The sequence below is a fragment of the Terrapene carolina genome, unplaced genomic scaffold (assembly GCF_002925995.2).
Source record: "Terrapene carolina triunguis isolate 2854851 unplaced genomic scaffold, T_m_triunguis-2.0 Scaffold96, whole genome shotgun sequence".
NCBI lineage: Eukaryota > Metazoa > Chordata > Testudines > Emydidae > Terrapene > Terrapene triunguis.
Window position 1 is genome coordinate 7,452,317 of NW_020664447.1, and position 24,625 is coordinate 7,476,941.

The window sequence follows — 24,625 nt, forward strand, 5'->3', positions numbered from 1 at the left end:
ACCCTTGAACTTGCTGATTTGACATTTCTCTGCACATATTGGTTCATGTCTTCGTTTTATTATTTTACTGCTTTTAGCATATTGTAAAAATCACTGTTTGGCATAATGTTTATTACTCTAATGGCTTAAAATATTGCTGCTCCATGCTGAATCTGTTGTGATTACGTGCATTAATATACCAGACTAACACAAATTGCTCCAATATGTTTTATGTAACGTTTGTTATAAAATGAAAGCTGTAGTATGCTAATGACTCCTATGTGAAAAACCTTTTGCCATAAATATACAAACCCATCTTCACCTCCTGCCTTTGTTTCTAATACCTTTTCAATTAATCGCTTTTACTTTAGCAGGTTGCTACATTTTGCTTATTTTTTGTAGCGTGTTAATGTTGTCCTGGGCTGCATTCAGAAATTGCCTGCTTTAAATCCTGTATTGCTTTCCTAGTCAGAATTGTCTGGTTATGTTATATGGCTGAATTTCAGAGTGTTTGTGCACCGACTAGGTAAAGGATTTTTAAAATGTTTGTTAAACTAACTTGCTAGAGAAGAACTTGTATATGTGTGTGCGCATGCACACTAGAGTTGAACAAAAGATCCTTTTGACACAAGGTTAGCTTGTTTGTTTAGAGCTGGGGAGCTGTAGCTGAGGCACAAAGGGCTAAATTGTCACATCTTTTACTCAGTTTAGCAGGCGCAAAAGGGGGACTAATGTCCCAGAATTTACTCTTCTGTGTGACCCTGTTTAGATTGCAACTCTAGCCCTATAGTATGAGCTACTCACTTGCCAAACCCCACTGAGAGCCAATGGGCAGGGAGGGGATGGGATGTGGTGTGGGAAGAGCAGTGTCTGGTTCCACCCCTCCTCTTCTCCAGTCAGAGAGCTGATCAGGGTCACAGGTAAGAGTGAGCTACTCCACAAAAAGGGTGGAGTAATTTACTTTCCTTTTCAGAGCAAGGTCTGTTCTGGTGGTGGAATGCGCCATCCCTTACTCAAGGCAGATTGTAAGGTTACAGACTTTCAAAGGGAAAATTCCTTGCCTAACATTTTTTAGGATGGTCTGAAATGTCCTTGTTGGGGGAGGGTGGAGAGGGAACAGAGACAGTAGTCAGCTAATTTTAAGTGTTTTCTCAAACTTGGTTAAAGTTCAGACCTAAAACAAGACCAGACAAGCAGTCACAAAGAGATGAAGAAAAAGAATAGTGAAAATACAGCTTCTGTCTGATGCTTGTAGTTCAGTTGCTGGACTACCACAGATACAGACCAGAGTGTGAGGCCCAGTTAGCCACTCAGGGCTTCTTTGGCTTGTGAAAATGTTTGGCTAAGATACTTTTATCTTCCCGGGGCCAGTCTGTGGAAAGCAAATATTCTTTTTGCCTAGGTTGGGCTGTTCAGCATCACTTGTGGCTTGCCAGGTTGATTAAGAGGTGTCAGACACGACCAAGATGTTCTGTTGGTATCAAGCTTTTATACAGTCTTCAACCTGCCCTCTTACTCAGAGTAGTTATCAAGCTGGTAGCTGCTGGCCAACTCCAGCATCACCTCAATTTTTGATCCTTGGCATGTAGCCTGGAGCCTTTGGTATCTGATCTCCTTCTGGTGATGGGGAAGAAAGACCAGATGTCTATGCTGCTCTTGTTAGAACTTTCACGAATCTCTGACACAGCAGAGCACACTAGGTGGTGTTGCTTTGCTTGCAAGTCCTGGCGGGAGTGAACAGGAGTATGCAAAGGTGAGTACATTTGTTCATTTCAAGGATTATCATGGGGATAGTGTCAAGGCTGTATCCCCACTTTGAACTTTAGGGTACAAATGTAGGGGCCTGCATGAGGACTCCTAAGCTTAACTACCAGCTTAGCTTTGGTCCGCTGCCACCATCTCAAGAATTCCCTCCCTGGGAAGCCTTGAGAAACCTTTCACCAATTCCCTGGTGAACACAGATTCAAACCCCCTGGGATCTTAAAACAAGGAGAAATTAACCATCCCCCCCTCCTTCCTCCCACCCTCCTTTCACCAACTCCTGGTGAATACAGATCCAAACCCCCTTGGATCTTATAACAAGGAGAAATCAATCTGGTTCTTAAAAAGAAGGCTTTTAATTAAAGAAAAAGGTAAAAATCATCTCTGTAAAATCAGTATGGAAAATAACTTTACAGGGTAATCAAACTTAAAGAGCTCAGAGGACCCCCCTCTGGTTTAGGTTCAAAGTACAGCAAACAAAGATACACACTCTGGTAAAAAGGTACATTTACAAGTTGAGAAAACAAAGTAAATCTAAGACGCCTTGCCTGGCTTTTTACTTACAAGTTTGAAATAGGAGAGACTTGTTTAGAAAGATGGGGAGAACCTGGATTGATGTCTGGTCCCTCTCAGTCCCAAGAGCGAACCACCCCTTAAAACAAAGAGCACACACACAAGCCTTTCCCCCCCCAAGATTTGAAAGTATCTTGTCCCCTTATTGGTCCTTGGGGTCAGGTGTCAGCCAGATTACCCGAGCTTCTTAACCCTTTACAGGTAAAAGGATTTGGAGTCTCTGTACACAGAGAGCTGTTACCCTTCCCTTTATAGTTATGACAGATAGTTGTGAATAATTTCTTCTCTTTGCTGATGGGGCACCAAGGGTGTCCATCTGGTCATCCCTCCAGTTTAACATCTATGTGAGGAGCACTGGTCAGTGGTCCATCTAGTCCAGGATCCTGTCTCTGACAGTGACCAGCTACTTTCAGAGGAAGGTTCAAGAAATCCTGCAGCAGGGAGTGGTGGAATAGCCCATCCCCATGGAAAGTTTCTTCCTAACCCCAGTCATGTTGGCTTATTCCCTGAGGCATGAGGGTTTCCACAACTTTTTTGTTTGTTTTTGAGTCTTGCTGTTATAATTCTGGATATTTTTGGTTTTGTCCATACAAACGTCCAATTTTTTTTTAATCTGGCTTGGTCTCTATGTGCTTGTGGCAATGAGTTAAACAGGCTCATTGTGCATTGCACACTCAGTCTTAAATTGTCTCCTGAAGTGATGGGGGTGATTGTGAGCTATTCTCACCAATGTAGAATCATGGATGAAGGCTGTAATAAGTGCCTGAAGATCAAGCCTGATCAAACAGAGCTAATAAGTAAGGGTAAGTATCTGGAAGAGCTGACAGTTGTTACGACTTCTCCCTTTATCAATGGAAAAAAGACTCTCCTGGTCTGGATGGTGCACAGTCTTTAATAGTTTAGTGGACCCACTGCTCTCATTCTGTGAGAGTAGCATGAAATGCCTTTTTGTCATCTTCACCTGACCTAGAGCCTGGGATTCTTATTTGATATAACGTTAGCATCTGTCACCTCCATGCCAGATTCCAGTAATGTGCTTTGCTTGAAGCGAACTTGGCAGACCACTCAGAAGCATCTGTTAATGCAGAACACTACAGCCCCCGGGTTAAATAGGGCTCGTCAATGTGACATCTTTGCTTTGAGCTCTTCATTGGCTCCCTGTGTGCTTCCGGGTGCACCCAGATGAGCACCTTAGTTATTATTTTACAAGATTTTAGAAAGAGTTGATAATTGTCTGTAAAGCCCTAGATAGGCTAAGACTCAGCTGTTTTGGAGACTACTTCTCTCCCTGTGCCCAGTCTAGTCGACTGGAATGCTCTTACTGTCCTTCCCTGTAATTTAACTTGGGAGAGGCAGAGCATTAGAATAGTGCTTGGAACTCATGCCTACTCTCCACTCACCACAACGCCAATGTGGAGACCTTTAGGATGAATGAAACAAGCGTCTGTTTAAAAGAACTTTCCATCTTTGAGTAGGGAATTTATGAATTGAGAAGCAAGGTAGGGAATGGGCTGGCAGGGGTGGTCCATGTTTACTAACTATTTGTACAGTGTGTTGTGTCTTCATGCCTACATTCCATTTGGTAGATATCTTATAAATGTGGCATTAGCCTGGAATAAAGCAGTATCAGAATTCCTATTTTATCAGGTCCAGTATTTCAACACCTCATCATTTAGTGTCAAATATGCACCATATCCGTGTGTCACCATTACGTCACTCAGCATTTTTACCTTACTAATGAAATACAAATAAAACAGATGTCTGAAAAAAATTCCTGGAAAGGAAGAGGAGGCTGGAGTAGGCTGTTCTCACTGTATTAGGCCAAGGTTTAGTAACAATTAGTAGAAAGGTGTGCCATGGATTGGGCCTTTTATCTCCCATGTTCAATCAGATAAGTTGCTCCTTGACCTTTGATTTGTTTTTATTAGTCATGAAGGATTAGTAAACAGCTCACAAATAAATCTGACCTTTTTAAAATCTGAGCTTGATCTCTCTTATCGACCTGATTAAGAAATTCCAAAGCCTATAAGCTCCCTTCTGCTCCACATTGCAGAGGGGAGCAGTCTGCAGTAACTTACTACAAGGATAGGCAGCATTCCCCTGCACACTGAAGTTTTGCCTAAATAATGTGCTGTCTTGAGGATGCAAATCAAGAGGCCAAATATGGAGTCATGACTACCCTTTTCATGTATGCAACCCTCAAAAGCTGCAGACTTAATGACTAAAGAAAACAAGTATCTGGACTGGCCATTGTCTGAAGACAAGATACTGGGCTGTCTGTCCCCCCCCATTGTTTTAATGCACCCCATGTGTAGAGGGCCAATGAGAGCATCTGCAAATATATTTGGTCTCAGGTTCTCTGCTACACCCTCATTTCTCAGCTGCAGTTTACGTATCCAGAACACACATTACACTGTAGGGATAGAATATCAGGGGTTGGAAGGGACCTCAGGAGGTCATCAAGTCCAACCCCCTGCTCAAAGCAGGACCAATCCCCAGACAGATTTTTACCCCAGTTCCCTAAATGCCCCCCTCAAGGATTGAACTCACAACCCTGGGTTTAGCAGGCCAATGCTCAAACCACTGAGCTATCCCTTGCCCGAAGGCAGCTGCTTCCAATGGTCCTTTTAGTCATGCCCACAGACTGCTCTGCCTTCTTCAGCGTTGCACCCAAAATAGATTGGGGGAAGCATGTGCATGGATGTTTCATTGTGTTCTACTGCCCTCCCTCTTTCCTTAGTTCTCTTCTGTCTCCACAACGGCTTCTGCCATATGGGATAGCGCTTGCTCTAGAGAGCTGATAGGCCTTATAAACATTCCGCATGTGGTGTTGCCAAAAAAAAAAAGTCATTTGAGGTCATGGCTCCAGCCTTGCTGGCTAGGAGAATCTTTTGTAAGCTTCTCGACTATCTTAAACTTGTCATCAGCAGAAGCATAATTACTGACATAATTTCAATGAGCAGAAAAACAATTTAATTTGTGTGAGCTTTTTTGTTAATATAAGCTACTTTTAGTCTGTATACTTTTTGCAGGGCTTAAAAGGGATCAAGCCAAAAACAAGGCCTCCAGAGAAAGGAGAGGAAAGCTATGTAATAACTTGTACTACACTGGAGTCACTGAAGTAGCACGAACTGGGATCTTAAGGCTTGTCTACACTGCAAAATTAGGCCGACTTAATTTAAGTCCACCTAAGCCACTTCAGTAATTCAATCGACTATTGGTGTCCATACTACCCTCCTGCCGGTGGAGCACGTACTCACCAGGAGCGCTTGCACTGACTGAAGAGGGACATTATGGGGTGACATTGTGAGCTCTGCGCTGGCTCAATTTCACAACTGAGCCTACCAGCAGTGACGTTGACATTGAGAGAATTGAAATTGAACAGGGAACCTGGCCAGCAGCCCAGCTGGGAGCCAGGGGAAAGCAGGGCGTTCCCAGTGCGGAGCAGGGAGCCCAAGCAAGGAGCCTACCTGGGAGCCGGGAGCCTGGGGGGCAGCAGCCTGCTGGGAGTGGGTAGCCAGAAGTCTGGGGGAGGGGCAGCCGGGCTAGAGCCCCCTGACCCACCCTGGGGTGACGGCCTGAACTGTGAGCCAGGCACAGGGTTCACAGCAGGGAACCTACCAGCCTTTCTTGTCAATTTCACAGCTCTGGCAGGGAGCCTTGAAATTGATAAGAATTTTAGCCAAGAGCTGATGTAAGTAAGGCAGTGTCTACAGAGACACTGCGTTGCCCTAACACTGACATAAGCCCTCTATGCCTCTTGTGGAGGCAGAGTTATTAACCTGGTGTAGTAGGGCACTTATATCAGCAGGAACAAGGCTGTAGTGTAGACACCGACATAGGTCGACATAAGCTGCCTTACGTCTACCAAACTCTGCAGTGTAGATCAAGCCCAGGATATTAGAGACGCAAGGTGGGTGAGGTAATATATTTTATTGAGTTGCTCTTCTGTCAGGTAGTATACTAACTACTGTTCATCCACACACATAAATAAGACTTAGAAATGGGGAAGAATTGAAACGCCTGACTGCCTAATTGTCTAAGGGTAGGACCAAAATATCAAAGGATGATCTATAAGTGAGCCCTACCTCATTCTTCATATACATTAGAGAGGTATATTAAGTCCATCCCCTGACAATACAGGATTTAGTCTCAAAAATGTGGGGGTTAAGTGATAATTATCTGACTAAGTCAATTAAACGTATCTATTTTTGAAAGCACATGAATGTACTCTGTAGCTATGAAAGGATCCCATTTGTGTCCCTCCTTGTAATAATTATTTCTAACAGTGAAATGTACTGTCTTGCCATGTTCTTCTGTGTTCACCTGTATTGGTTACAAACCAATAGCTTTCTTCAGTAGGAGCTGCTGGGTGCTTTTGATCACTGGGCCACCGAATACGGGCTCGGGAACTTCAGGCACCCAGGTCTGAACACTTTGGTCATAGTTATAAATAGATTCTGCTATTCATTTCTTTCCCCCTCTTTGGTTCTTTTCCCAAAGGAAAATCTTGTTGAAACATCATTGTTCATTTTCAAATGTTGGTTTTGAGTTTGGTGCTCAGAAAATTGATTCTGTGAAACTGATTCTGTTGGGGTTTTCTGTTTCCCAGTCATAACTCAACAATTTAGTGACCAAACAAACAAGTGCTTATTACTGTGCTAGCACTGCAGTGTATTCTCTCTGCTTCACTCATCATTGGCCACATTGCCAATTCATTCTAGAATCTATTGCTGGTGGTGATGGCACAAGGTTATCCCAGACTGACTTTCAGATACAAAGATGAATTAGCATGGCCAATTGTTAGAAAAATAATGAACCAAACAAATTGAACATAGTAGTTGTTGAAAATAAATGTGAAACATAAAGGTGCTATTTCTATTAGAGATGGACTTGAACCAAAATCTAGACTTGGGGATAAGCAAGGTCCATTGCTGGACTTTTGTGGCTTGGCACTTTATTTCTAATGGGTTAATTTAAACTTTGGTTGAATTCTGAGATGGATGTGAGCTGCACAAGTCGGGACGTTCTTTTAATTTTTAAGGTTGCTTTTCCACACACTGCACATTTAGCTAAATCCTTTGATTCCAAGGAAAACAGTTGTTTCTCTCCCAGAGTGTCTATCTGGAAGTAGTTAGTTAAAAGTATAGACAAAAGAATTGTTTATCCTAGGTTTCATCTACATTTGAGTGGGCGGGTGGGATGAATACAGAATGGCCTTGTTTAGATCATTGAACATGGTGCCAATTTTAAATTTAATTGAAAACAGATTATCTGTCACCTACTAAAGAAGAGAGGAAAAGATTTCATATGTACTCTTCCTGTAAAAAGATGAATATTGTCAGTTTGGGACTGCAGTAGGAAATGCCAGAGTAATGAGGACACTTACACTGAAGAAACTAATCCGAAAATTTAGGTTGAATAACATATAGAATCAATTCCAGTAAATGAAACCTTTGGAACCAGCTTGGCAATTTGTATGATCAGAAGCTTGTCAATGGTGATTGTAAGATGAACATTTCAAACGTCTAAAATGCTGCACTAATGCATTTAATATATCCCTAATTTGGGGTAACCTGAAATGTAGGGTGTTGCACAATGTTTTTACAATTTTGGATAAAATACATCTTTATTTCTGTGCATGCTCTTTTAGGCACTCCTCACACCATCGTATTTGAGTGCTTTGCCAATAAATTCATCCTCCGTACCCCTGCAAGGTGGGGGAAATACCATCTGCATTTTGTAAATGGGAAAATAAGATAGAGTGGTTGAAATTAGGATTTTCCTTAATTTTAGTGGGAATCGGTGCTCAAATTTCTTAGGTTGCTTAGAAAATCCCACCTGAAGTGACTCGCTCAAGATCATACAGGAAGTCTGTAACAGAGGAAATTGAACCAGATCACCTGAGTTAACAGACCATCCTTCATCCCTTTTGTCCTGTAGAACTCTGCTCAGGTTCTTTAGTGGGTGCTCCCAGTGGCTTCAGCATGGACTGTAGGCACATTCCTTCAAAAACAGTCATCATCATCAACCTCAACAGTAAAAGTGCCAACTTGTGGTATTCGCCATACTTTCTTTTAGTTGCACAGTAATAATCCCACAACCGCATAGTTCCAAGTACTACGTCTCAGTAGCATAGTGATGTTACATCATTTCTTCATTCATGACCGACAATATCACCACATTGTTTACCAGAAAAAAGATGAGCTAGGAAAAATTTCATAGTGTTGTGCTTCAGTGTAATAAGAAATACCCTGAGCATCTATAGTGTGTATATAGACAACAATGGAACTAGGATGAGGCAAACACTGATTTGTGGTAAGGGCTATAGTCTTTATAGGTCTCTTAGACTCATCAATTTCCAATAACAGCATATTATCTTTGTGTAAGTGTAGCCCATGTACAGCAGACAAAATAAGCAGTCATTATTGACATTACAGAGAGACTTTTACCAGGGTCTCTGCTGGCCATTAATAGGTACAGCCAACAATATCACATTTGCTCACTAACTTATTCTTTTTCCTGGTTCTGTGTACAGTAAAGCATCAGAGGACTAGAAAGGTTTTGACCTAACATATTAGCTCCTTGAATCTTTCATACTGTATTGTAATGATGCTGACTAATTTAGAATTTTCTGAAACAATAGATGCTGTTGTACATTTAGTATACACTGACCAAAGTAGTAGATTGTCATTAGGACATTTTGCATTTTAATTGGCTCAGAGTCTGTCAGTAGATACTCGGAGCGTGCTATCTACCCACTGGCTGCGATTAAACTTCAGATTCGGCTGAGTAAGTGCTACCGTTAGGGTTAACACCTTGCAGCTGCACAGCATGTCTATCACCTCAAGGATAAATTTATTTCAACATTTTGGCAAGAGATTAATATGAACTTCAGTCCAAACTGTAGCCCCAGAAAATGTATGCTTACAGTAGAGATCATTAGCATGCTCAAACAGAAGACACAAGGAAATTCAGTATTAGCCTGTAGTCGAAATGAAGAAAGTTCTTAAGTGCATGCAATAGGTAATTTCAAGTGACTATTTCCTATGGGCTATGTCCTCTGCCGGTATAATCTGGTGCTGCTTATAAATAAATGGAGATATCTTATCTCCTAGAACGGACGCTGAAAGGTCATGCGAGTCCAGCCCCCTGCCTTCACTAGCAGGACCAAGTACTGATTTTGCCCTAGATCCTTAAGTGGCCCCCTCAAGGGTTGAACTCACAACCCTGGGCTTAGCAGGCCAATGCTCAAACCACTGAGCTATTCCTCCCCGCTGCTTGATTGAGTTCAGTGGAGAGAGATCAACTGACACCAGCAGAAAATTTGGCTCTGTGTATCTGTCCATTCCAGAGAGTGGACATTTCAGTGACTTTTATGTCATTGTGTATGTTGATCATTTAAGGTTCAAATAGTCATATTCAGTCTGTGAGTTTATAGTAGGAAAACCTTACAAAATGAGGGCCCAGTCCTAGAGAGGAAGGATGAACCTGTGGTTACAGGACTAGCCTGGTGTTTGAGAGATCCAGTTCCCTGCTGCATCACAGACTTCTTGTGTGACTTTGGGCAAGTCACTTAGTCTGCCTGCCTGCCTCAGTTCCCCCTCTGTAAAATGGGAATAATGGTTCTTCCCTACCTCACAGGGGTTTTGTGAGGATAAAAGGATTAAAGATTGTGAGGCTTTCAGATACTATGGTAACAGAGCCATAGAAGTGCTATAAATATATAGATAGAAAACTGAGGTGCAGAGCACCCTCAACTCCTCAAACAGGAGAATGACTCCTCACATGGGCACAGATCAAGCATGACACTTAACATGTGCTTTTAAATTTATACACAGGCTTCAGTGCTTTGCTGGATCAAGGAACTTACTTCAGGCATCCCTTTTTTTCCCTTTTCTTTTGCAGAAGAAGGTCTCGTCACTTCTAGTTTATTTACAATTCTTTCTTTAAATCAGAGCATTTTCCTGTCTTTTCTTTTCAACACTTGTCTCCTCTTCCATGTGGCTTCTAAGGAGAATGCAGCCATTGTCCAGTTGACAGCTGATTCGATTTGTTTTCATTGCTATGAAAGTGTAGGTAATAATTAACAAAAGGATTGCAAATCTGTATAGCATCCAGTCTTTTGTTTGAACTGGCAAAGCTCTTCATCTGTGGTGTTTACATGAGCCTACCAACAGCTTGTCACTGCTCTTTGTACTAGGTTCATACCGTTTCTTTTTCAGAGGGATTGAAATGTTCCTTGGGTAAGTGCATAATGGGCCTGATTCCACCACCTTTAATCCCAGTGAGCAGTATCTTACTCTGACAAATGTCACTGAAATCAAGGTGCTGTTATGTAAAGTACTGCTCAGTGTGAGTGAGAACCAGGTTTAAGCAGAGAACATTCAAATTGCTTAGTATATTTAGGCCCTCATCCTGCAAAAACTTACGTGTGTTTTAACTTGCTGCATTGTGGGAGAAATGCTGATCCCACTGAATTTAATGGGAGTTTTGCCAGTTTTGTCTTTGTAAAACTCACACTCAGGGTGGTCCCCTTGACTACATTGGGAGTGTTCACACTGCAGAAAGTTCAACAGGTGTGTAAGTCGTTGCATGGTTGAGGGCATTAGAGAAATTCCTAACCTTTCTTATGAGAAACAGCAGTCATTACAAATTAATATTTTAAAATGTCTTGTAACATTTGTAACCAAATATTTGGTTACAATATGCACCTAAATGTAGCACAGATACCGAGACTAATTTCTTTCTACTTCAGGATGAGGTGGGAATACGATGGAATTGTTACATAGAAACTTGAAAAGATTGCTGTTCAAAGAAGTTTGTGACAGACTGTGGCCAAGAGGTGTCTTGTTAGTAATGGGCTTTCCCCTGATCCTGTTGGGCAATGATTCTGCTCTTCGAAGTGTGAGGAAAATTAGGTACTACTCTCAAGCCTGATCTGTAAAATTAGTATGGTAATTTGCCCATTACAAAGTTGGGCCAACTACATAAAAGAATAGGAATTGAATTCAATTTTCACATGATTGTTTAGAAGAGAGAGCCAGCCCTCCGTGTACTTAAAGGGCACAGTTGTCTGTGAAGCATAACCTCCAGGTACTTAAATTGTGTGTGTTACGGCTATTTTAAAGGAACTCCATCAACTTGAAATCAAGTCAGTTTCAAAAAAGGAGTTAGTAAGAGTTTCACATACTATATCTGTCCCTGAATATTCAGGTCCATTTTTGTGATTTAACATTTTCCATGTTTTAAATAAAAGTGTTTTCTCTTCCTTGTTGTTATGTGGAAAAAACGCACAGACTGAGTGTACAGAAGAAACAGAAAAACTGACTGTACACAAAGTGCAGTCAAATGCCAAACTAAACATACCAAAATAACAGAGAGAAAAATTGCTTCTCTCTCACCTCTCAGTTGTAGTAATTTCAGGTGGTAGTCATTACAATGGTAGGGACACAGTTTTCAGGCAGAATGTGGTGTGTATTTTTTAATGAAGTGTCCCTTTAAAAGTTTGTCATGCTAAACAAAGCATGTTTTATCAAAATAGGCTTTAACAATTGATTTTTCATTTGGATCAGTCTAATGGTATGCCAGGCTCTGATTTAACTCTAGGCAGTGTGTACAGGGGAAGAGAGGTTCATTCCTGTGCAGATACAATTTGCCCAGTCTCTCCTGTCCAAGTTCTGCTTTTCCCATTGAACAGGAACCTCTGTTGTGAGTCACCATGGCTGGACCTATGTTGGGTTCCATTTCGCTTGTAAAGTAAGAAGACAAGGGTTGTACTAGCAATCTTAATGCAGGGGGACCTGTTACCTGGATGGAGGAGCAACTTTGAAATAAATGAGCTGGCTCCCAACACAGAAGAGAGGCACAAAATTTGAGAGGGGTGAATTTCCTTACAAGTTAAATGAAATCTCTGCAGTCATGGGGCGCATGACTATATATGGATGCTAGCAACCACATAAACATCAGGGGCTAGATTCACCGGAGTTCTTCTCTCTCTCTCTCTCTCTCTCTCTCTCTCTCTCTCTCTCTCTCAAATTGAAACAGACCAGTGTGAGTGTAAAGTTCTTAGCTTGATAACTGGTCAGTGTTTACTCAAAGTGGACTTTTAATGTTGCAGTCAACATCTGAGTGAAGACAGTGGGCTAGATCCTGGTCTTTGTTCCAACTGCTGTGTGTGCCACTCAAGCAATATAAGAGGCAGAACGCCAGTTTAAACTTTATTCCTCTGGAATACGAGAACCACAGATGGTGTAGAGTCAGCGTAGTGTTGAACTTTTGGCTAGGAAAAGGGGGTGTTTGGGAGAATTGTAGCAGTTCTGTCCTCTAGGGATCCTCAGCTCAGGACAGCCTCCTGGGGGCCATTAAAGCCAGGAATAAGTTGGAGCAGACTAGTGGCTGCTCTGATTTCCACTGGGGGCCAAACTAGTGCCTCTAGCTGGCCCCAAGATTGGTAAGGTGCAGACGTAGTATAAAGCCTCCTTTGAAAGCCCCTGGGCCCTGTGCGAAGCACAGCTGAGCTACTGTGGCCCTAGGCACCCCTGTATTCACAACCTACACACTACTGCAATAATATTGTACAAAACATGTCTTGTGAGGTTCCATATGAAATCTAACACATGCTGGTTATTAATATAATTGTAAAATGCATCTGTTAACCTTATATGTGAAGTTATGGATTCCCTGTGTATGATGTTACTAGAACATGTTGAAGACAAGACAGTCTAGTCTAGGTACAGGTGATAAACAGGTCTGTCCTAGACAGAGGAATGTGGGTTTACCTCAATTTACATATTAGCAGTAAACAAAGCCATCAAGCTAACCCAGCATGGTTATCCTGAACTTGAGAGAGAAAGAATTAACATGGCTTCTGCATCCCAGACAGACACGGGAGATTGAATCCCCAAAGCAGCCTTCTTGACTTCTAAGACAAAGACATGCCTTAGGGATATAAAGAACAGAGCGTGACTCCATCTTCATCCTTCACCTTAGGGGACAAAGAAATCAAGTGATTTGATCCCTATGAGGATCCTGGGCAGGAAAAGGCTGGAAAGGAGACTGTGGGTGAGAGAACAAAGACTGTATTTCTATATTAAGTTTTAGACTTTTAGATGCATGCTTTCACTTCTATGTACTTGTAACCATCTCTACCTTTAGCTCTTTTACTTGGGATTGAGTGATACCTGCTCTTTTGTTAATAAACTTGTTTTACGTTCATAATAAATCTTCAGTGCTGTGTAAGTTCAGTAAAGTGTGTGCTTCTAGAAAGCCGACAGGTTGGAGTGTTGTATTCTGTAAAGGCCGTGAACCAAACACTTCCTCTCATTGCACCCTCACAGAGAGACTGGTCCCTGAAGAAGGACGATTTAGGGGTGAATTCAGAGCTTGAAGGGTACTAATGTCAGCTTGGGAGGAGTAACCAGGTTGGGCAAAGCCAGGGTGAGGCTTGTGGGCTGCAGCCAAGCTGTTGAGGTCGGAGCTCTGGACCAAAGATGCACAGTCCTTCTTAGTTTGAGTTCTTTGCCTCTCAGGTACTTGGGGTTGCTCTTTTATTTTCGTAACTAAGCACAATAGATCATGTTGGGAAGTCCACAGTAGGCCGATAAGACAGAAGTAACCAAAGAAGTAACCCCCTACCCCCCACACACACACTCATTGTCCTTTCCTATCTCTACCCCTTCCATTGTCTCTTAAACATGTGGGTGTTTCTCACCGTGACTATAGTATAGTCCAAAGAAGGACCCTACAAAGATAATACCCTTCCCAGGAGCAGGTCATGTGATCAGTTATTGGCGATCACATCACACTTCAGATTTTTTTAGATGAGTTGTAGCTTCTGTTGCTGGGGTGTGCCAGATGTCTGTCAGTACTCATTGTCTGAAGATAGATGCAGTCTTTGGTTTGGTTTGTTTACCCTGGTTTTATAAGTTGGAGGCAATGGAGGTCTAAATTTAGCTCTCGGTACTAGTAGTTGCTATTAAGTTGTGCAGAGCTCTCATTGTTCTGCGTGCTCCGGCCCTGGACCACATACCTTGGATTAGTCTGAAATGATCCCCTCTGGCTGTGATGGAGGCTGATATATTGAAGGACTCTGAAGACGGCCACTTCCATTTTCACTGGAAGAGCCAAAGAGAAGATCTTCTTATTCTATGAACAGAAGCTGTATTTAGTGATATTTTTTTTTCTTTCATCTGTTGTAAAGAATGGGAGCAGTAGGACTATAGTAATGAAAGCCGCGGAGCCCTCTGTCTGTGAAAGTGTATTGATTTTAAGGTATGTGCAAAATTAGATTTAAAGAGCTTGACAATGTCCTTTTAAGAAGTGCTAGATGCTGTGCTCCTAGATTCTTTGGAGCCCAGGTAGTCCATAAAACGACTACAAAATCACATATCCTATTGCTCAGAGTCTGCGATAGACTGAGTAATGACACTTAATCAGATTGGAACAAAAGGGTACAACTGTACCGCAATCACTCCTGCCGTTAGGGACTGGGTTTTATTATTATTTCTTTCAGAGTTCAGCTGGATTTAGCTAAAGGGGCAAAATACAAATGCTCAAGCCAAAAGAATCAGTTTTCATTTTCAGTGAGCTGCTGAAAGGTTCTGTACTATAACAAGGAAGCTGCTTGAGGTCACAGAAAATAAGGACATGGAAGTTGTACCACAGCCTGTTTGTGATTGTACTCTGTGGTTCAGTGTAATGGATGGGGGAGGGGAGAAGGATGGAAGGAAAAACAATATTCAGATTTCCAGGCTAGACCTCTATACTGGTTAGAATATGCATATATGATACTGCAGTATACATTCCCAGCCACAGTTGGAGAGCTTTTCTGAGAGTGCCTTTTGTGTACAGTCTAGAAGGTATGTAAGATTGCAGATTGAGAATGCAAGGGGAAAACTATAATTATAGGCAAGGAACAGCTGCTCAAAACTGTCCTACTGGCAAACACTTGAGCTGCATTATAATATTTCTGTGGCAGCCTTTTGGTTGTAACACTTAGTCCCTCAGCTGGTTGTTTTCCATGTTTAAACTGGACAAGTACTTAGTGTTTGAGTTATAACTATTAGTTATAATATGCAGGAGTGATGAATGAACTCATGTCATATATAGAAAAGCTGTGCTGATGCAACTTAAGATGGATTTATTTCATACATGAGAGAACAGTCCTTGATCTAGACATTTGGTCTGATTCTCCTTTCATTTAAACTGGAGTAAACCAGGGGTAAGTTTAAGTTAAATGGAGTAAAGCTGGTATAAGTGAGAGGAGAATCAGACTAGTGTATGGGTCAGTCTCTTGCAAAGTGGACAAGTAGAATGTTGCAAGGGAGAGCACTGGGGTTTTTAGCAGGCAAGCAAAACATTGTTTTGTTTGTGTGTTTGTTTTTTTCATTATCTCCAGTCCTCGTGGTAATAGGTGGGTAACTAGATGTTGCTGGTAAACTTTCATTGCACTTTTGCAAGGTGTTATAGCTGTATGATGCATCTCCTAAGGGAGTTTCAGAGGGTGACGGGCACCTATCTCCTTTAGGAACTTCTGAAAAATCTCACCTGTAAAGGAAAGAGCACTAATTTTGAGTTTTCATTTCTTCTGCATGCATTGGAAACCTATGGATCATGTCAGTTGATTGCCAATAGAGGATTCTCTTCCCCAGACTCAGTATTCATACTTACCTCTACAAGAAAAAAAATCATGTTCTGAAAAGACCGGACACATTTTGCTCTGCCCAGCAGTCCTAGTTCACCAAAAACTATGCAAAATACTTGCCAATAAAGGGGTTGGGTTCCCCTAGATACTTCTTCACATTTAATTACTCAGATGCATAGTTTGTGTGTATGTGGGGCCTTCAAACCACATTACCTATCTGCTGCTCGTCAGCTGAAGGGAATGCGTCTAGCAGGCAAAAATGAGGTCTTGGCCTGATCCATCCTTTTTCTTCAAGCTACTTTAAAGAGACCACACAAGTTGTGGGAAGAGAGAACACAAATTCCTCCAGGCTACGGGCAAAGGGAGTAATGCTGCTTCCCCCCCGCCACCTGGCTCCCTTCCTAATGTTTGACCCTTTTACTGCCTTTTTCATACATACCTCTCCAACCATCAGCGGCAGCCATCTTTTATGCTCCTCCACATTTCCACACTCCAGCTCTGGCACCCCTGATTCCTTAGCCCATGACCAGATGCCACTCATGCTCACTTGTCTGTCCCCTCCCAACCCAACTCCCGGTTTGGGGAGTGATTTATGAGCCATTGGATGGCCCAGGGGACTGATAAGATGGAGTGAAAATGACTGCGTGTGACCTATGTGAAATGAGTTTGGAGTGGCAATTGGCATTAACCAGCCAACTTGTTGGCAAAGACATCAAAGATCCAAGCAGTCATGAAGACTTGAACTACCCCTCATCTTTAGACTTGCTCTCCTCAGGTCTGGGTTGGTGCAGACTGGTGAGACTATATGGGGAAGCTTGTGCTGCTGCTGCTCATGCTGTTACGTATATGTTGTGTGGTTAAATACAGAACATCATTCTATGGCAGTGTCAGTCTGGTACCTGAATAGAATGTTACCGTGTTTTAAGCAATGTAATGTTAATTATTTTCGGAAGCCAATGAATAAATGACCACAAGTATTTTGGATCTGAATCTCCTCCACTGAATCCATCACTTTTCATTGCCTATGATATCATGAAGTATGTTTTCATGTCCTTTGCTTTTTTTAGACTACTACCTCAATATAGCAGATGAACCTACCTCTCCTAAGAAGCCTAAGAATGCCCCTGAGCACTATGACTTTGAGAGCAGGTGTTCAGCCCTTTCCTCTGATTGGACTTCTGTGAGAATCATCCCAGAGGAAGAAATGACAGAGCACAACCTTCTGGCCATTCGAGTCATGGTAACCAGTGATGGGAGCAGGTATATAACCTATAACAAAAAATCCACCACAAAGCTGGGTCTGTTTCTCCCAGGAACAAGTTAACCACAAAATGCAGTGCCTGGGTTTCTTCAGACTGTGCTCATAAAACAATTGAATATGGCATACAACAAAAACCCAACAGAGAAATCAATGGTAGTCCTTCCTGCAGCTGTTAACCTCCCCTAGACATATGACCCGCTTAGCAGGGAATTTTCAGATGTTCACATCCCATCCAAGGGCCTGAGTCACATGATCCCTGATCTAACCAAGTTCAGCTATTCATTTTCCAGAAGTGACAGTATATCAATTAGAACAGTGGGAGTACAATGGCAAAAGTGAGTCACATGACATGCCTCCTACCTCTGAGAGGCTTCCCTGCCTCAGTTGTTCTTCTGGTAATATGATGGGACTTTCCATCCTTATGGAATTAGAAATCTGATCATCCTTTGAGACTTTTGTAAGGAAGCCCAAGTCTTATATAAAAATGGAGAGAACATCTTAGACTTCTGTGCTCAACTCTTGACAGAGTCCTGTAGGAGTCAACTTGCACCTCTACAATAAAGGCTAGATCTGCATTTTTCAGTGAGAGCAATTCTGCCGACTTAAAATAAAAAATCTGTTGCAAATGCAAAAATCTTTGGTTAATAAGGAGCATTATTAAAATTATAGAAATCCTTTAAAATATCCATTAACATTCTTTTAGCGTTTGCTAAAACTGGATAATGTGGTCTTAGAAAATAACTTATTTCCTACGAATGTCTTGCATAACTCTGCACTGTGACACATGTCTGGCTATATCAGCTAATGTGCATTTCAGACAGAGGGGGAAAAAATCCATTCCAGGATTCATCTGTTACTGCCACAAGGGTAAACATAACTCAGGGGAGGAAGAGATAAAACATTTTGTAGTATGGAGGCTTACTGTGCATTATATGCTTGGAACCGACAATAATACAGTGTACGGGACAAGGCGGATGACGTAGTATTTTTGTATTGGACCAACTTCTGTTGGTGAGAGAGACAAGCTTTTCTACGGCTGTGTAAGCTCTCTAATATTCTAGGATGGACATGGCTACAACAACATTGCATACAATAATACAGTGTGGCTGTTTGTCCTCTCCGGTGGCTGGACCACATGCAGATGTTTGAATCTGCTACAACTCTGACCTGATGTATCCGGTCCTTTTGCTCAGGCAATAGAGACTTATGCTTTCAGATCCAGAGGTCTTTGATTTAGTCCCAGCAGGAAACCCAGCCTAGGATGGCGTTGCATCTGTCATCAGAATGGCTTGTGCCAGCTCTGCTGATAGCGCTTTCCTGGTATTACACTAAAGCTGTAATCATTTGCCTGACATACTAGAGAGGGTACTTCAGTCAGTAGATACTTCACTTGCCTAAAAAGGGAGGCAAAATGAAATGGCAAGTGACAACTGACATTCCATGATTTAACGGTGCATTCTGCCCATGGGATTCTCAGTGGGAAGGTGCAAATGAAAAGCTAGGTAAAATATTACTTGCATCACAAGGGCCATTCCTTCTTAGTACTAGCTTGAGATACTTATGAATAATGACCATCTAATGAGTGAAGATCAGAGGACAAACCTCATACTGTGGTATTTATACTTTTGCCAGCCAAGGAAAATAAATACTTCAGTGGGGGAGATTGTCCTTTTAAACAAAAATATATTTATCAAAACTAGTGGCATTTCCATTTTCTTTTCTTATGGCACAGTGCCCAATCACAGTGGTCTATCAATCTCCATTAATTATCTTGACTATCAAAGACTTAAACAGGGTTTAAATAAAAATAGTTTTCAGGCTTTGTTCGTTTACTAGAAATCAAATCTGATGCTCTAAGAGGAATCCATCAGCTATTGCAGGGGCGGGCAAACTTTTTGGCCTGAGGGCAGCATCGGGTTTTGGAAATTGTATGGAGGGCCAGTTAGGGGAGGGGGGCATGGCCCGGCCCTCCCCCGCCCCCCGCTTCTTGCCCCCTGACAGCCCACCCCTGGGACTCCTGTCCCATCCAACCCCCCCTGTTCCCTGACAGCCCCCCGGGACTCCTGCCCCATCCACGCACCCTGCTCCCTGCCCCTGACCACCCCCAGAATCCCTGCCCCTGACTCCCAGGCTGCCCCATCCAACCCCCCAACCCCTTCCTGACTGCCCCCCTGGACCCTTGCCCCCATTCAACCCCCCTGTTCCCCGCCCTCTGACCGCCCTGACCCCTATCCACACCCCCACCCCCTGACCACCACCCCGAACTCCCCTGCCCTCTATCCAACCCCCCTGCTCCCTGTTCCCTTACCACGCTGCCTGGAGCACCGGTGACTGGCGGCACTACAGCCATGCAGCACAGAGCACTGGGTCAGGCCACAGCTCTGCAGCTGTGATGCCCCAGGTGTTCGCAGCCCCGCCGTCCAGAGCATTGCACTGGTGGCAGGGTGAGCTGAGGCTGCGGGGGAGGGGGAACAGCAGGGGAGGGGCCTGGGGATAGCCTAGGGTGACCAGATCACACAGGTGAAATATCGGGATGCGGGGGGCGGGGGGGGGCGGAGCAAAAAAAAAAAGCCGGTGGTGGAGCAAAAAAACCCAGCCACCGGAGCTCCACGCCCCGCCCCCCCCACACACCAGTATGCCTCCGCTCCGTCTCCACCTCCTCCCTCCCTCCAGCGCTTGCGCCGCCATACAGCTGATCAGCGCAAGCCTGGGAGGGAGGGGGGAGGAGGAGGAATGCAGCGTGCTTGGGGCAGAGGCGGGGCCAGGGTGGGGATTTGGGGAAGGATCCAATGGGGCAGTGAGGGGGCGGAGCTGGGGGCGCAGGGCCAGGGTGGGGATTTGGGGAGGGATCCAATGGGGGAATGAGGGGGCGGAGTTGGGGTGGGGGGCGTGACCCCCCCTCCAGGCTCCGCTCGTGAGCGGAGGCAAAATATTGGGACAATTCACTTCCTGACCGAAGGTAGGTCGGGATGTGGGACAAATAAGCAAATATCGGGACAGTCCCGATAAAATCGGGACATCTGGTCACCCTAGGCTAGCCTCCCAGGCCAGGAGCTCAGGGGCCGGGCAGGAGGGTCCTGTGGGCCAGATGTGGCCCACGGGCCGTAGTTTGCCCACCTCTGCTTTAAGGGTAGTGAGGGGGGTTGTAGCCTTCTGCTCCTCCAAAATTTCTCTACCTCACTTTCCCCGTCTCATCTTCTTCCCACACTGTCTGTGCTACAACCATGAACTATCCACTCCTCAGGACAAGGGCTCACTGAGCACCCTGTCTACTCCTAACAAATAACAATGCACCAGGCTCATGCCAGCCCAGGGCTGTTAGATGCACGAATAGGGTGTTAATGCCAGTTCCCAGGCGGTCATGAGACAGACTTCAACAACCACCAACTTCATTCATATCTAAAGCCTGCCCTGTGGTTGCCTGGGGAATTGGAATAAACTTCCTGGATGGGCCTGACTCTCCGGCTGGATTTGCCAGGGTTCGTGCAGCAGTGGTTCTTGTCATGTAAGGCGGCGGGAGGGGGTTCCCTGGCATAGCCCCAGGGAACTCTAAGGAGGAGTTTGGGTGGTGGTGGCCCCTGGGTTAGCCCCACTTGGGAAAGCTTTTTAGTGACATTACTCTGCCTTCATTCATCTGTGTGGACAGGCAGACATGGTGAAAACCTGCCTTTCTACTCAACTTCAGCTTTGTTTATGCTAAACCATTTTCTGAACCAAATACAAATTGAACCAACTCTTAGTATCCTGAAAATGTCAGGTTAAAACCCCGATTCTGGGTGTATTCATGCTCAACCCAAATCTGAAACACCGGCCTAATGTCTAATTGCGTTTATCATTGTGCTGTATTTAGCATGTACCATTAAAATCGGAAAGTAAAAATAATAATAATAATAAATTATTCTTCTTCTTCTTAAGGAAAAAGCCAGAAATTATATTCACGTTACCATTATATCTTGTTGCTAGCATGATGGGCATTAGACATTCAGGTATTTCCCCCTCTTCGTTTAACAGCAGACTTGTAGGAAGACACACTTAACTTGTTCAGGACAAAGAAGACCCACTCTAATTCAAAAGGAGACTCTGACTCTCAGCAGCAGATTTCAGGCTTTGAATATAATTGTCCATGGCTATCATGGTCTTAATCAGAGTTATAAAACTATTGGGACTATTGCAGTTTTCAGGACATAGTATTGTCAGCAAATTACATTTCCAGAGCAAAAAATAAATGTGGGGATGGAGGCCAGCTGTAAAAAGTCACATTATATCTTTGCTGTCAGGATTTATTGCATTAAAGGTGATACTTGTAATTAAATCCATAGCATGTGTTTTCTAAAATGTTTGACTTTCTCATTTTATTTTATATTTTTAGTTCAGAGCTGGAATCTGATTTTTATGGTGACTCATCGAATTCTGAAATTAGTGAAGGACAGATCTCATTGCCTGAGCCTGTGTCCTATACAAACCCCATAAGAGAGCATGCATCGCTGACCACCAGTTCTGTGAAGGAAGAAGAGTGCTGTGAAAAGTCCAAAGCTGCTGATGGTAAGTAAATCCACTGTAAATAAACTAGCCCAAGCAAGTTATGCTCCAGCTACTTAGCCTGTTTGCTGTTTCTGAGGGTGTTGTCAAAGCAGATAGGATCTTGTTGGTATTATCAGTGATGCAGTAAGTTTATAACCTATAAATACTATCTTAATTCTTTGGAAGACTTCTTGTGACGGTTCACTGCCTCTAGATACTGTAACAGGATCCAGCAAAATCCTCTTTTCCCTCTTTACATATTGTTTCAATCAAATAACTAAACCCCTATGAACCAGCAGTGTGAACGTAGGCTCACGTAATGAAGGAACTGTTCAGTCCAGGGCACTGCAGAATTCTTAATTCTGATCTTGATTCTAAATAGTGTCGTGAGAGTTTGCACAACAATTAGGGTTGCCAATTTTGGTTGGACGTATTCCTGGAGGTTTCATCACGTGACATCTTTAATTAAAGATTTATCTTTAATACCTGGAAACTCCAGGACATTCCTGGACGGTAGGCAACATTAACAACAATAGGAGTATCTTATCTACCCTAGAGGGCTCTACAGAAACAGACAACAATGCCTTGGTATCAAGGTACCTAAAGCAGTTCTGTCCCCATGCTTAACTCATGAGATGAATCCTTTCCTTGTGACACAATGTCGGGACACTCCGATAGAGGCCCATATAATACATGCTGTGTTGCCTAGGCATAGCAGGGCTGAGTCAGAGTCCTCACGGGAAGCAAGGAGGGTGCTCAATTTAATTTATTTCTAGATCTGTGACTGATTAGGAGTTTTTTTCCATTGAATGACTCCATTGGGGGGAGGGATAGCTCAGTGGTTTGAGCATTGGCCTGCTAAACCCAGGGTTGTGAGTTCAATCCTTGAGGGGGCCACTTAGGGATCTAGGGCAAAATCAGTACTTGGTCCTGCTAGTGAAGGCAGGGGGCTGGATTCGACTCAATGACCTTCAAGGTCCCTTTCAGTTCTAGGAGATAGGATATCTCTATTATATTTATTTAAAATATAATGGGGGAAAGGTTGTAACCAGAGTGAAGGCGATTAGACACTCAGGAGCTGTATAGATAGGCGGTTCTATCTGGAGCCAGAGTTCAGAGGAGAAATTCAGAACTGGAACTTGTTTAATAATTAAAAAAACACAACTGTCTCTGAAGAGCTATTGCCAACTAGTAGGGGCTATATCATGTTGTGTGGTTCAGTCATAACAATCTGAGGCCTTGAAGGAGCCTTTGTGGGTCATGGCAGAAGAAAGGGGCTTGGCCAGGGTTTTGATCTGTTTGCGCAATCTGGAAGGGTTAACACTAGAATCTGGAGGGCACTTTTCAAGAACTTGTGGCAGAACAAGAACAGAGGTAGATAAATCTCCATTGCTGCACGATTTCCACCTACCAGCAATAGTAAAAGAACTGGAGTAGCCTCCAGCAAGTCTTGGAAAAGGAATACTGTTCTGCTTTTAAAGGGAAGTTCAAACCCCGTCCCCTCTTAACACAAAGAAGCCAAGTGCAGCCAGCCTGAAATATGTGTAACACAAAGAAGCCAAGTGCAGCCAGCCTGAAATATGTGTAACCCCCCAACTTCTCCAAGCTCATTATCAGAAGCAAGCTCCCCACAGACCAGGACTCACCAACTCAAAGCGGCACCAGGCCCTGCCAGAACAGATGCAAAACCTACATATATATCTCCACTGTTATGATGATCAACACACCTTTCAAGATCCATGGATCCTACACATGCCTATTACAACATGTGGTATACTTCCTCCAGTGCACTAAATGCCACAATAACAGGTGAAATCAGACAATCACTACACTGTCGAATGAACTCTCATAGGAAAATGATAAAAGACAAAAACACCTGTGGGTGAATACTTCTCATAGAGCAATTGCTCTATATCTGACCTATCAGGCCTCATACTCCAAGGAAACCTGCACAAACTTCCAAAAGACGAGCTTGGGAGCTTAAATTCATTACTCTACTAGACACGAAAATCATGGACTGAAACAGAGACACTGGATTTATGACTTATTACTACAATCTGTAACCCACTAACCCCCTCTTTTTGTCCTACGACTTCAGAGGAGTTAACAGGTCACCCAACCCTGAATGATCCCTTACAATATATGCTAAACTATTTATGCTAAACAACCTGTTCCACCTTGCATTTTGCTGTGATGCTCGGAGTACCTTTGCCAGAACAAGCTCTGTGTAGCTTGAAAGCTTGTCTCTTTCTCACCCACCTTGTCTCAGTTTGAAATATCTGCAATTAATGACATAGAACCCTTGGCTGCAGCATAAGTATGGGATCTGGAGGAGATGGAGCAAGAAAATGATTCAGCAGGTGTTTTCATTTGCAGATTAGATGATGCAGGCGGGAACCAATAACTTGGTTAGCTGCAGTGGCTGGATAGTAATCAGGATGGATTTGGGATGGGTGAAACTTTTCTGCTGGGCTAGGGGAAAAAAAACAGACAGAGGTGATGTTGAATAGGTAGATAAATTGTTAGAGGGAAAAATAAAAGAAAACCATCGTTTAAGATTAAAGGAGGTAGGAAAGAAGGATGGTATAAGAGTAAACGAACCAGAACGCAAAACAGGAATGAAAAAGAGTGAATGCCAAAATGTCAGGAAGCTTTTGCTGTTTCCCCCTGAGCTCTAACCTCTTATCCTGTCTCTTCCCCAAGAACACCTTTCTACCAAGGGTCCCAGGCATAACCACCAGATACTACTGAATTAGCGCCATTAATGTGTGGACCAGATATTTACCATTGCAAAGGCCTGGTTTTGCTATTTTTACCTGGATTTAACATGACCTGGCCTCTGTGCAGACTGTATTGTAACCAGATTTATGAAGCTGCTTTTACTT

The 24,625-nt window shown here is 43.2% G+C and overlaps 1 protein-coding gene across 1 annotated transcript in view; it reads left to right on the plus strand.

Moving 5' to 3' along the window:
- The first annotated feature begins 17,057 nt into the window (after positions 1–17,057).
- Positions 17,058–24,625, plus strand: part of MICALCL (MICAL C-terminal like) — a 55,085-nt gene continuing 47,517 nt past the window's right edge. The window contains exons 1-2 of the mRNA XM_029911542.1: positions 17,058–17,218; positions 21,589–21,761. Coding sequence (XP_029767402.1) covers positions 17,163–17,218; positions 21,589–21,761 — 229 coding nt within the window. The 5' untranslated portion in view covers positions 17,058–17,162. The remainder of the gene's footprint in view (positions 17,219–21,588; positions 21,762–24,625) is intronic.